General features: G+C 50.8%; 2 protein-coding genes across 6 annotated transcripts in view; both read left to right on the top strand.

Moving 5' to 3' along the window:
• Nucleotides 1-3,915: 3,915 nt before the first annotated feature.
• Nucleotides 3,916-6,308, top strand: LOC115334891 (small nuclear ribonucleoprotein E). 3 transcript variants are annotated; one of them, XM_029999694.2, is made up of 6 exons: nucleotides 3,925-4,098; nucleotides 4,144-4,198; nucleotides 4,354-4,380; nucleotides 4,910-4,972; nucleotides 5,212-5,290; nucleotides 6,032-6,308. In XM_029999694.2, exons 2-6 carry the CDS (start codon nucleotides 4,145-4,147, stop codon nucleotides 6,085-6,087), a joined length of 279 nt encoding a protein of 92 aa, XP_029855554.1. In that variant the 5' UTR covers nucleotides 3,925-4,098; nucleotide 4,144; the 3' UTR covers nucleotides 6,088-6,308. The 3 variants fall into 3 exon arrangements, with proteins under 3 accessions (XP_029855555.1, XP_029855554.1, XP_029855553.1); XM_029999693.2 differs by having other exon boundaries at nucleotides 4,078-4,101; XM_029999695.2 differs by lacking the exon at nucleotides 4,354-4,380 and having other exon boundaries at nucleotides 3,916-4,180.
• Nucleotides 6,309-8,518: 2,210 nt separating this feature from the next.
• SOX13 (SRY-box transcription factor 13) overlaps nucleotides 8,519-12,481 on the top strand; it is a 43,125-nt gene continuing 39,162 nt past the window's right edge. For all 3 annotated transcript variants that reach the window (XM_029999676.2, XM_029999672.2, XM_029999669.2), the window contains exon 1: nucleotides 8,519-8,727. The gene's annotated coding sequence lies outside the window, so the exon portion shown is untranslated. The remainder of the gene's footprint in view (nucleotides 8,728-12,481) is intronic.

Raw genomic sequence — 12,481 nt, 5'->3', positions numbered from 1 at the left:
GCATTCCAATACAAATCAGGAGGAATTCATGGTCTAGAAGGCGCCCTTTCTTTTCCCTACGAAGTGAGACACCCCTGTGGAGTGCAAGTTTACTATATCCACCACCGTGGGGGGAACAAGAGAAATCCCCTCAGATCTAGCTCTTTTGAATGCCCAAGCAGCTCAGCTTTTTGCGTGTTGCCTTCCGTATTCCTGAGCAGGAGTTCGACTGGACCACTCCCGCCACCCGGGCTGCAGAAAAAGTGCAGCGCAGTCCATCCGCTGTCACCCACATTTGAAAGACAAAAACTCGTCCCAGGCAGAGGCAGACTCTTTCTCCTTCACATTCAACAAAACCACCAGCTCAAGAAACAGCAGGAACCGAGACCTAGCCGGTATCCGCTCACTGTACTCCAAACTCAACACTCTTCACGCGTTTTGTGCTTTAAAGCCTTGCTACGGGGAAGGCTCACGCAGCCAGGATTCAGGCATCGCTCGGGTTACACAGACATACTGACATACCCAGCTGTTTCCTTGGTTTTGGTTTGGAGTGAATTCCCTCTGCGTCGTCCGGCACCAAGTTCATATATTCATCAAAGCCCTACAAATCAGCAACAAAAGCCCTCGGTGAGCTACGTCCCCTGCTCTAAACTTCAGCAACAACGACACAAGCTATCGTGAGCTGTGCTGACGTGGGCTGCACAATTCAGACTATTAGTGGGAGAGGCACGAGGTATTTCCACCCCCCCCCACGCTAGTTTTTCCTGACAGGAAGAAACAGTTGCATGAATTTGAAGAACAACCAACAACATACCCAATCCAAAGAGACCCTGATACTCACAGTGATGCAGCCTTCTAGCCGCATCTTCACTTGCTCATAAAGCCACACCTGGATCCTGGACCTCTGCAAAACGATGGAGGGGGAGAGCACAACAGCAACATAAACACTCCACGCAATTTTGTTCTCTCCTGTGCATTAAGAACTCCTTGCTGCCGATAGCTTCCTAACACTCGAGGCAGTAACTCTCCCGCGTGGTTTCGTGGTTTCGAGAAGTTCGCTGAGCAGCCGCTTCCTGCTTCAAGTGATCCTGTGCAAGATCGTTTGGATGCTGGAGTCCCCGAAGAACTGGCAGAATGAGCAAGAAAATCGCTTAAGTACCTGCTGACCCGCTCTCAGTGCCCCTGTGCTCAAAGTCCGGAATCATTACTTTCAAAATATACGCCAAACACGGCAGCTGGCACCTAGCACTGTGCGCACAATGCCGGCAGTGCTGTTGGAAGCTGGAAAGTCGGGGGGAGGGGATTAAGGGAAACCCACACATCAGTTTGGTAACTTGGTTCTTGTAGGACACTTCCTACTGCAGAAGTTTTAGCACAGCCAGTGGGAGGGAGCTGCCTGTTTTCTACAAGGGGACTTCTGCCGGCGCAGTCTGTGTATCAAAAGATATCCTTGGGCCAGCACTGTCAAGTAGTCTGTGGGTGGTTCAGGGTCCGGGTATCAACAGTTCAATCCATACTTCCGTGTTGCGCTTTCTCCAAAGCCGTGACAAATTTTTCTTTTACACTGTTGTACAGTCACGTTATAGACAGGAACTGACTCTCTTAGTACCACAACCCGTAAGAGCTTCTAATATGCTGGCATTGAAAAAAAGTGTCTTCAGTAATCAATTTTATAATAGCTCTGTGGATCTGTTATTTAAGTGCATTCTCCTATCTGAGCTCCTTCACAGCAGTATGTAGTTGACAGACTGAGTCCCATGGTTAAGATTCATGTCCTTTCTCCTACCAAGCACCTGCTCAGTAGGCAAAGATGGACCGGGAACACCCAAGCCTGGAGACGTTCAACCACAACTGGCTCTAAGCCTATCCGTTGAAAAGAAATAGCTCAATACGTCACCTTGACGAGGCAAAAATTCACGTGGAACGGTAGAAAAATCTAGAAGTGCTTCCTCAGCTTCAGGTTACCAACAGCACCATCACATTTAGGCCCTGGCCCAGCGTGCAGGGTGCGTGGTCTGCAAGCGTTGCTGCAACACGGAAGTGCCAAAGCGAGTCCCTGTTCTGCCCTGCTCGACAAGCTTTTTCAGCATTGCAAGGAGCGTGCCAGGTATAGAATCATAGAATCATAGAATCATTTAGGTTGGAAGAGACCTTCAAGATCATCGAGTTCAACCATCATCCATGCCCACTAACCCATGTTCTGGAGTACCTTGTCTACGTGCTTTTCGAATACCTCCAGGGATGGTGACTCAACCGCTTCCCCGAGCAGCCTATTCCAATGTCTGACAACCCTGTCAGTAAAGAAATGTTTTCCTAATATCCAACCTAAATCTCCCTTGCCTCAACTTGAGGCCATTTCCTCTCGTCCTGTCTCCAGCCACCTGACAGAAGAGACCAGCACCCACCTCACTACACCCCCCCTTCAGGTAGATGGAGAGAGCGATCAGGTCTCCCCTCAGCCTCCTCTTCTCCAGACTAAACAGCCCCAGCTCCCTCAGCCACTCCTCATAATTCTTGTGCTCCAGGCCCCTCACCAGCTCAGTTGCCCTTCTGTGGACACGTTCCAGCATCTCAATGTGTTTCCTGCAGTGAGGGGCCCAAAACTGAACACAGTAGTCGAGGTGCGGCCTCACCAGGGCCGAGTACAGGGGAACAATCGCCTCCCTGCTCCTGCCGGCCACACAATTTCTGATACAGCCCAGGATGCCGTTGGCCTTCTTGGCCACCTGGGCACACCGCTGGCTCATGTTCAGCCGGCTGTCAACCAGCACCCCAGGTCTTTCTCTGCCGGGCAGCTCTCCAGCCACTCTTCCCCAAGCCTGCAGTGTTGCATGGGGTTGTTGCGACCGAAGCGCAGGACCCGGCACTCGGCCTTGTTGAACCTCATACAATTGGCCTCGGCCCATCGATCCAGCCTGTCCAGATCTCTCTGTAGAGCCTCCCTACCCTCAAGCAGATCGACCCTGCCTCCCAGCTTGGTGTCATCTGCAAACTTGCTGAGGGTGCGCTCGATCCCCTCATCCAAATCATCGATAAAGATATTAAAGAGAACTGGCCCCAATACTGAGCCCTGGGGAACACCGCTTGTGACCCGCCACCAACCGGATTTCACCCCATTCACCACAACCCTCTGGGCTCGGCCATCCGGCCAGTTTCTCACCCAGCGAAGAGCACACTTCTCCAAGCCACGAGACGCCAGCTTCTCAAGGAGTGTGCCATGAGAGACAGTGTCAACGGCCTCGCTGAAGTCAAGGAAGATAACATCCACGGCCTTTCCCTCATCCACTAGGTGGGTCACCTGGTCATAGAAGGAGATCAGGTTGGTCAAGCAGGACCTGCCTTTCGTAAACCCATGCTGACTGGGCCCGATCCCCTGCGTGTCCCGGACTTGCCACGTGAGCTCTCTTGAGACAAACCGTTCCATAATCTTCCCCAGTACTGAGGTCAGGCTGACAGGCCTGTAGTTCCCCGGATCCTCCCTCCGACCCTTCTTGTGAATGGGCGTCACATTGGCAAGCCTCCAGTCCTCTGGGACCTCCCCTGTTGACCAGGATCGCTGATAGATGATGGAGAGTGGCTTGGCAAGGACCTCCGCCAGTTCCCTCAGTGCTCTTGGATGGATCCCGTCTGGTCCCATGGACTTGTGAGAGTCAGAGGGCGTAGGAGGTCACTAACTATTTCCTCCTGGATTAAGGGGGGTATGTTCTGCTCCTCATCCTTGCCTTCCAGCTCAGGGGGATGTTCGTGTATATTCGTTACACTTGTCTTCTCCTGAAGGTCCCGTATTAAACGTAGCCTGGCCGCCTGCGCCTTCGCCGGTGGCTGAGCCGTTCCCCATGACAGCAGCGAACAGCGTTTTTACCGAACCCTGGCGCAGGAAAGGTGCGGGTGCGTGGTCTGTCTGTGGGGAGGGCGGGGGGGGCACAGAGGGTCCCGGGGGGGCTCCCCGCTGCTCGCCACCCCGACGCGGAGCAGTAGAGACGCCGGTCCTCCCAGCCGCCTCGAGCGGCCTGGTCCGCCAGCATCCCAGGGCTCCTTGCGCCTCCCGCCCTGCTGCGCGGCTTCCGGCGGCGGCGGCGGCGGCGGGAGCGTGTGCCGGGCGGCGGCGGCGGCAGCAGCAGCAGCAGCAGCAGCAGCAGCCATAGCCATAGCCGTAGCCATAGGCATGGCGTACGGCGGGCAGGGCCAGAAGGTGCAGAAGGTGATGGTGCAGCCCATCGTATCCTTCGTGTGGCGGGGGGGGGCGGTGTGGCGGGGGGGGGGGCGGGGGCCTGGGCTAGGCGGGCAGGAGCTGCTGTGTGGGCCCGGGAGGCGCCGAAGGGCCGTGTGGCCGAGGAGTCGCTGCCGTGCTGCGTCCTTAACGCTGCGCTCCAGAACCTCATCTTCCGCTACCTGCAGAACGTGAGTACCGCCGGGCTGCCGCGGCTTGGGCCCCGTGTGAGAGGAACGTCCCGGTGCTTCTTGCGCAGGGCCCTTAGAGCCGTGCGGGGAGCGGGGCGGCATGCCGGATGGGTCTTTCCGAGTTCGGGATGGGGTTTTTGGAGCCGGTCTCTGCTGAAGTGAAGAACTTGCTGTCGTTGCGATGCGTGAGAAGAACAGCTGGTTCCGAGTTGGGCGTTTTTCCTTCTCGCCTTAAGGAGTCACCTTTGTAAGAGGCGTTTGCTCTTGCAGTCGGGTGTGCAGGGATGTTGTCCGTGAGAGTCTTTAAAACCTGGGCTGTTGCATGTTCGCCAGTGAAGGCAGAGAGTCTTTCCAAAATAGTCTGTCACCTTAAAGATGACTGAGGACGTAAGCGAAACCACGCGGGAGAGTTACTGCCTCGAGTGTTACGAAGCTATCAGCAGCAAGGAGTTCTTAATGCACAGGAGAGAACAAAATTGCGTGGAGTGTTTATGTTCCTGTTTTGCTCTCCCCCTCTATTGTTTTGCAGAGGTCCAGGATCCAGGTGTGGCTTTATGAGCAAGTGAACATGCGGATAGAAGGCTGCATCATTGTGAGTATCAGGGTCTCTTTGGATTGGGTATTTTGTTGGTTGCTCTTCAAATTCATACAACTGTTTCTTCCTGTCAGGAAAAACTAGCGTGGGGGGGGTGGAAATACCTCGTGCCTCTCCCACTAATAGTCTGAATTGTGCAGCCCACGTCAGCACAGCTCACGATAGCTTGTGTCGTTGTTGCTGAAGTTTAGAGCAGGGGACGTAGCTCACCGAGGGCTTTTGTTGCTGATTTGTAGGGCTTTGATGAATATATGAACTTGGTGCCGGACGACGCAGAGGAAATTCACTCCAAAACAAAACCAAGGAAACAGCTGGGTATGTCAGTATGTCTGTGTAACCCGAGCGATGCCTGAATCCTGGCTGCGTGAGCCTTCCCCGTAGCAAGGCTTTAAAGCACAAAACGTGTGAAGAGTGTTGAGTTTGGAGTACAGTGAGCGGATACCGGCTAGGTCTCGGTTCCTGCTGTTTCTTGAGCTGGTGGTTTTGTTGAATGTGAAGGAGAAAGAGTCTGCCTCTGCCTGGGATGAGTTTTTGTCTTTCAAATGTGGGTGACAACGGATGGACTGCGCTGCACTTTTTCTGCAGCCCGGGTGGCTGGAGGGATCCAGTCAAACTCCTCCCACCTACGTCTAACGCAGGTGGCCCTGAACAATTTTGACACTTGCTGTGTCATCTCTGAGTCAAATCAGGGAACCACGTGTGTGGCGGTATTCAATATTTACCACCTGCTGGCGAGGAGAAACAGCAGCCTGTGCTAAGTGATGTGTTTGGGCTCTTGGTGGGGACAGAGTGCTGTTCAAACAGCGAGTGCAGCAGTGGAGATTGTGTCTGATACATTGTAGTGTGAAATTTGAATGTGGGCCCTGCATGACTAATGGTTACAGTCCTGCAGCCAGGTGGGAAAGGACTCTGTTTACTGAGAAAAACCTAGTCAGTTGTCTTGTGGGCATTTTCTTGCAAGCACCTTTGGCGTTGTGAAATGTTTTTTGAAAGTGCGAGGTTATCATCAGAGTCTGGCATCTCTCTAATGCCCCCTTTCCTTTCTCTGTGTTGCAGGTCGGATCATGTTAAAAGGGGACAATATCACTCTTCTGCAAAGTGTTTCTAACTAGGATTTGTTGTTCTTTGCTTAGAACAATGGCTGCGGTGCTTCGGAGTTAATAAAGCGCTTAGTGGGAGCAGGACCAGCTAGTAGACAGGAAGTTATGTGTAACTGGGGTCGCATGCAGAATTGAAAACTGCACATTCTTTTGTGCGAGTGATTTTTTTTTTTGTAGTTTGAAACGATGCACAGTGTATTTCGCAAATAAACATTTTTCACATTAACTGTAAACGTAAATCTGCTTGCTTTCAGTCTCATGCCGTTCTGTGAGTAGAGAAGGGGGAGAAATGTATTCAAAGTGATTTTCACTGTGGACCTGTGCAGTCTCTGATAAACACCTGTGTGTTCTGGAATGTTACATCTGCGTTAGGTGAACAAGGTGGGCTCATTCAGGATACTGAAGTGACATGCGGTCCTTGAGCTTGCATGGTTCTAGTGAGGGACTTGGGCCTGTTGTATAGTAATCCAGCATTTACAAACTTTACTGGTAGGCGTTCTTGTAAAATATCTTTTATCTTCATGTCAGAGAAGCAGAGAGGGCAGTTGGTTTGGATTAAAACTCTATAATTTCTTGCTTTTTGGGGCAGTCTCTAGATTAAACCGTGGCACTGTTAAATAAGTTGGGATATCAGATGTATCAGTTGGGTTTTTATCATGTTGGTTTATTTTTATTATTGGTTTGAGGATCTGGCTGTTCTATTTAAGTTTCCACAAGAGAGCTGAATCACTTATCACATCAACAGAAGATAAGTTCCCTAGCTTACTTGGAACTGGCGGTCCCCTCTGCTGCTTTTCTGATGGAAAGAAAGAAAAAAGGTTTTGGCTGTAATTGTAACTTGGAGACTAAGATTACCTGGAGGGAGAGAAATGAATCCTGATACACAGGTTGCACTAGAAATCATTTAATAAGCTTTCAGTATTTTGAAACTTAAATTTGTGTATCATCTTGAGCATGAAAATTAATAAATTCAAGATGGAAGGTTTCTTACCTCAAAGGATAGAAATATATGAGTCTTCTGGTGGACATCATCCAGCATGCTCCTCCCATTCCAAGAAGTCATACATCAGGAGTATCATAGCAGACGTTCATGGTAAGAAACTTTTGAGAGGCAGCATGACATACTACAGTGGCTAAAACAGCTCCAGCTGTACAGCCTACTAATGGAGTCAGTAGTTTTGTATTTGTGCTCACAAGCTGCGAAGTCCTTTCAACACAGAGTAAACAGAAATAACCTACCAGTGTCATTTAGTAAAAGAAGTCATCACCAGAAGCTAGCACATATGGAATGAAATAATATTTTAAGAGGTCACTTGCATCTGCTTTCCATTTTATCCTTGGTGTTGCAGTAAGGGGTATTTATGATGCAGTGCTGTAAAATTTGACCTGCCTACGTCTCTTCGTTGTTACAGACAGATGATGGCCTTGTGACTATAAAAACGCAGACTCTCTTTGAAGTAATTTTGAAGTGACTTTGAAGTAATTGTTTCTCTTTCCAAGTGTGTATAACTTCTTACTAATTGTGTTTAGAAAAAGGTTATTTAATGGGATGTGTTGCATCACATTGCTTGGCTCCAGTTTATCCAGGGCCACTGAAACAAAACTGGCTCAGAGCCTACAAGGGTCTGTCCTTCCGCTTTGCACGTGGCTGGCAAGCGGCTGCTTTTTGAGAAGAGTTGGACATTAGGAGAAATAGCTTGTTCTTATCAGCAGTGCTGCTGCCAACTCCAAATTGTGCACTTCAAGACACCATAATGCCTCCTGAAGCTCCTCTGCTCTTTGATATTATCAGATTAGCACGAATGAACGTCGATATTGGAGTAGGTTGATGATGGGAGGAAGGAAGTCCAGGCTAATCAGCTCTGAAGCATCTCATGATAAGGTACCAAAATAGGCAGTAATTATGTGCGTGGGGGAGTTGCAGAAGAAAAGGAGAAGCTCCCCAGCAGGAAGCCGTGAAAACTGCAGAGAGCCTGCAGGAGAGTCCAGGCGTGTGTGGATGTCCAGGAGGAAACACAGCCCCATTGTTTGAGGAGCGCCTGGCAATGGAGCGTTGTGGTCCAAGAACAGAGCTTCTAGGCATTACCAGCACATAGACGGGGCACAAAAAACAATTCTGGCTTTGCCGAACTGGCTTCCCAAGAAGCACTTGTCTGTCCTCATAAAAACCACAGGACTGACTCATCTAAATGCTTGCTGATTTTTTTAACCCTGAATCCTTCCAGCTTCCTGAGCGTTTCCAAGCTGCAGGCAGCAAGAAGGTAACGTCTCATGAGCCACTTTAACCGTGCAGTGTCAGAATGAGACTCAAAGCTGGCTGCAGAAGAGTGCGGTAGACAGAAGGGGGTGCTGCGGACTCGGCCAGCTCCCCCTGCCCCTCCAGCAAAGTGTCATAAGCCTCTGCAGGAACATAAGAGTTCCCCAGCATTCAAGCAGCTTTATTGGCTCCCAAACAACCTGGAAGAAAGCAAACTGGGCTGTCTGGTGCGGGGCTGCTCTCAAATGGTGTGGCCGCCGGACAGGGTGTCTGGATTTCCTGGGCACCGGCACCTTCCCAAGCTCTTCCACACCCTGGGGTGTCCTGCTCCAGAAGGGGATGAGGAATAGAAGGTTCTGGTTTTGGCTGAGCAAGAGGCAGTGAGGAGGAGCAAGGTAGAGTGAACGCTTACAGTTGGGCTCTGTGTTTAGAAAACTCCCATCACTTGGCTTTCTGCTGCCTTGAAGCCTGTTGTGTTTGCTTTTGCAAATCGTACTTTTCCATAATGTGCAAATTCCTTTCCCTCCAGTGCGGGGGTGGGGGGGACAGGGGTGGGTTGGGGGGGGGGGGTGTAAAGGCTCCTTTTGAAGAGGATGCCTTGAGGTGGCATTATTAGGCGTGTCCCAGTGTGCTGGATATTGCAGTGGGATGTCATGTTGTGGCGCAAATACTACGCTGCAGTGTTCACACATCTCTAGGAAACAAAGTGCTTATGGCGGGGTTTGCCAGAGAAAGTTTTGGTGCTGCTGCCAGCACTCAGATATCTCTCACAACCAAAAATCAAGCTGACGGTAGTTTTAGATACCATCTCGCCATACCCAAATGTCTGTTTTGTAGAAATAGACCTTGCTCACTCTTAAAAAGCGAGTGATTGAGACCTGCTTCTGCACTAATGGTGGCACAGGTTACATAAGTCAGAGCTCTCTACCATGCGGTGTTTCAGTTTGGGACCATTGCGCTGATTGTGGTGGGCAGATGAGAGCCCACTCAGATCCAGGTGGGGCTCTGTAGTGTTTGATTTTTCTTCTTTCTTAAAAGTGTTAACACCTTTAACAACACTGGAAGGTGCTTTGAGTAAATATTTGTCCCTTTTCTCTGCCTGTGGCTTTGGGGTTCTGGGAAAACGGCTACATTTCTTCCCTTTTGCACTTGGGAATTGCTTGCCCTGGCCCAGCCCAGTACTTCTGCGGGATGAGACTCTCCGTGCTTGTGAAAGAATCACCCGAGGAGGGAGGCAGAGTGGTCTTGCCTTTCCAGAGGGGAACAGTTTTTCCGTGGTTCTTTGGTAGGATGCAATGATTTCTAGGATGATTCTATATATGCTTGAACCTAAACCTCTGAGCCAACCAGCTGCCTGCAGGTGTTTCTTGGTGCCCTTCCTAGCTCTTGAAAGGCATCACTGCAATTTTGCTCAGGCTTCATGGGATGCAGTGGGCTCCATCCTCAGGCAGGACATGGGTCTGTGTTGGCAGGAGCACCGCAAATGGAAATGGACAGCCTGCATAGCCTGTGTCTGCTTGCTGAGCTTGGGCTACCTTCAGCATTTACCATCTTTTCAGGCCTGTAACCTTCTAAGTGTCTGTAAAATAAGTAGATGGGGAGATGGGATGTGTAGATGCGTGGGCTGTACAAGGGGAAAATCACTTTCCCTCTGTCACGCTCCACCACCACCCTTGATCCCACAGAGCTCCCTTCTCCCAAAGCCTTGCCACCTCGTGCTTTAGTGCACATTATCTGGGAACTTATTTCAAGTGCTGGTATGTTTTAAGGATTGTGTGCCTAAAAATAATAGTATCAAACAGACAACAGTGGAAGGTCAAGGACTCAAACAGCTTAGAAGCTGTCCCCTTAGGGCAGCATCTGAATATGGAAATCTTGTGTGGAGAGTAGGGGCAGGAGCTGGGGGAGAGCAGCCTTAAAGCATTGTAATGCTTTCCTAAATTCCCTGCCTGTTCTTGTTCCAGTCTTGCATGGGGATGGAACTGTCCGGGATTGGTTTTTCCATTTTTCTGCGTGGGCAATAAACCCGATGCCCTCTTTGGCTGAAGATGGGGTTGGTACCCGTCACAAGCAGATAGGATGCCACAGGGAGAGGAGTTTGCTGGGCAGCCATTTTGCCCTTCTTCCCCAAAGTCCTTGCAAAAGGGCTCTGGTCGCACACAATGCCAAAAACTGGCTCCAGCAGGTTTTGTTCGTGGCAGTACCCTCCGTTGGCAGCCCACACACAAGGTGCCCAGCATGGCTGCCCCCCCGTCGTGTCTTTTCACATTCATACCCACCAGGGGCATCGTTACTATTGTTTGTAACATCTCTTGGAAAAATGAGTCATGGGCGTTTTGCCTGCCCTCAGCAGGGAAACTCTGCCACATTAGCAGCAGCAACGCCCGCCCCCCCGCGCCGCTGCCTCGCATACCAGCAGGCCCCTTCGTGCAAGGAGCTGGACTTGCTTCGCTGAAGTTGGTCAATGTTGCTGCTTTTCTTGCCAGCAGTAACCTGGGCTGCAGGGAGGGTGTTGTTCACTGATTCCCCATGCACAATAGTCTGGATGGATTTCAGACCAAGGTATCGTTAGCAAACTCCGTCACCCAAAAGACAACCTTGTTCCCATAGGTGGTCTTCCCTCCTGTGCCTTGAGCTGCGATATTTAAGCCCAATTTTCCTGCACTTGTCTTTGGGCTGTGTTCCCACCCAGCACAGCGATCACGGTGGGTAATGTTTTCTGGGCTTCTCCTGCAATGATACTGGTTCGTCTGCAGCAGAGATAGAGATCATTTTTTACAGCTCTGCTCCGTGGGGCAGGCTGTCATCTAACTGCAGGATTTGGGGTATAGACGTGGTAAAACAAAGCCACGAGATAGCTTCAGATTTGGGCAGTTTATTTTATTCACATGCAAGTATTTATTAAGACACAGACTAGGGTCCTATTCCAGGTTTTGCCTGTCTCACCAGAAAAGGCATATGAGATCAGGTTTGCAGAAAGGTTTGCCTTACTGCAAGGGCCAGAGCTTCAAAAGCAGACTGAGCTTTCCTGTGGGTCCAGCCCTGATTCTGGCCTGCTGCTTTTCAGAATTTTGCCTTATCTGCTATTCTTCAGTCTCTTGTCTGTGAAATAGGAGCAATATCTAGTAGTCCCCTGGGGGGGTGATGGCTGATGGAGTGGTGTGATGTCCTCAGCTGAGTGGAACAGTGCTGTGCACCGACCTGCTGTCTCTGGCTCTCCTGCTGCCAGGCAATCTGGTTCGTAAATAAATCTGAGTTTTCTGGGGACACTTCTCTCCTTCCCTGTGCTCCCTGTTGGGTGGATTAAGAGTTAAGGAGACTGTTCAGGTGGTCATTTTTCACCTTGTAAACTGAGCTAGAAGTAGGCTAGGTGCAGCTGGTGAGGGATCTTAAAGGGTGCGCCAGACCTCAGTTGCATTTTGTACATTAAGATGCTACAAAATAGAGGGGAAATTTGACCAGCTGCCATACCCTGAGCATTTGACCCAGACACCAGGGTCCCCCACTGCACAGGGACATCCAGCGTGCCTCACCGTGGTTTGTGTCAGTGGCACCTGCGGAGCTGCTCTCTGCTCCTTGAGGGCTTGTCACCCTGCGGAGCACAAGCACCCCTGAGCTGCTCTCGGGGCCCCCTCCGCCTTGCCACGTGCAGGTGTCGGGGGGGACAGGAGGGCAGCGCCAACGGGAGCCACGCTTTGGTGAAGATGGGCTGTCGAGTTAGCAGTACAGCAGGTACCAGTATCCGCTCTTGAAAAGGCTTTGTTCTCAGCTGGGGCACAGCAGACCGTATTGCACCACTGCCTCCTCCCCGAAATACAGTGTTTTGGAGCCCATCCCTTTATCGTAGATCAACAACAGAGCTAATATTCATATCGAGGAAGTGAGATAATATCAGAGCCCAAGGTGGGCTCCGAAATGGGTGCATGAGACATGCACAAGTTTGGGGGGAGAGGGAAAGGGGGGCTGCGGTAGGAGCTCTTTATCTGAGAGGAAATTGTACTATTCAAGGGGGAGAGAGCGTGTGCGTGTATGCCTATATGTGCGTGCATGCACATTTGTGTAAATAACACTTGCCGGGAGCATGACAGAGCCCCTGGAGCAGGACAGGCTTGCTGCCAGCTCCTGCCAGCACCTGGAGTAGGGTTGGCA

Source organism: Aquila chrysaetos, chromosome 24 (assembly GCF_900496995.4).
Source record: "Aquila chrysaetos chrysaetos chromosome 24, bAquChr1.4, whole genome shotgun sequence".
NCBI classification, from domain to species: Eukaryota; Metazoa; Chordata; class Aves; order Accipitriformes; family Accipitridae; genus Aquila; species Aquila chrysaetos.
This window is presented reverse-complemented; position numbering and strand designations above follow the sequence as displayed.

What these genes read in the sequence shown, in the direction of transcription:
- LOC115334891 (XM_029999694.2), top strand. Translation starts at nt 4,145, where the DNA reads ATGGCGTACGGCGGGCAGGGCCAGAAGGTGCAGAAGGTGATGGTGCAG. An exon ending in GGATAGAAGGCTGCATCATT is followed by an intron (nt 4,973 to 5,211) that starts GTGAGTATCAGG and finishes GCTGATTTGTAG; the next exon opens with GGCTTTGATGAATATATGAA. An exon ending in AAAACCAAGGAAACAGCTGG is followed by an intron (nt 5,291 to 6,031) that starts GTATGTCAGTAT and finishes TCTGTGTTGCAG; the next exon opens with GTCGGATCATGTTAAAAGGG.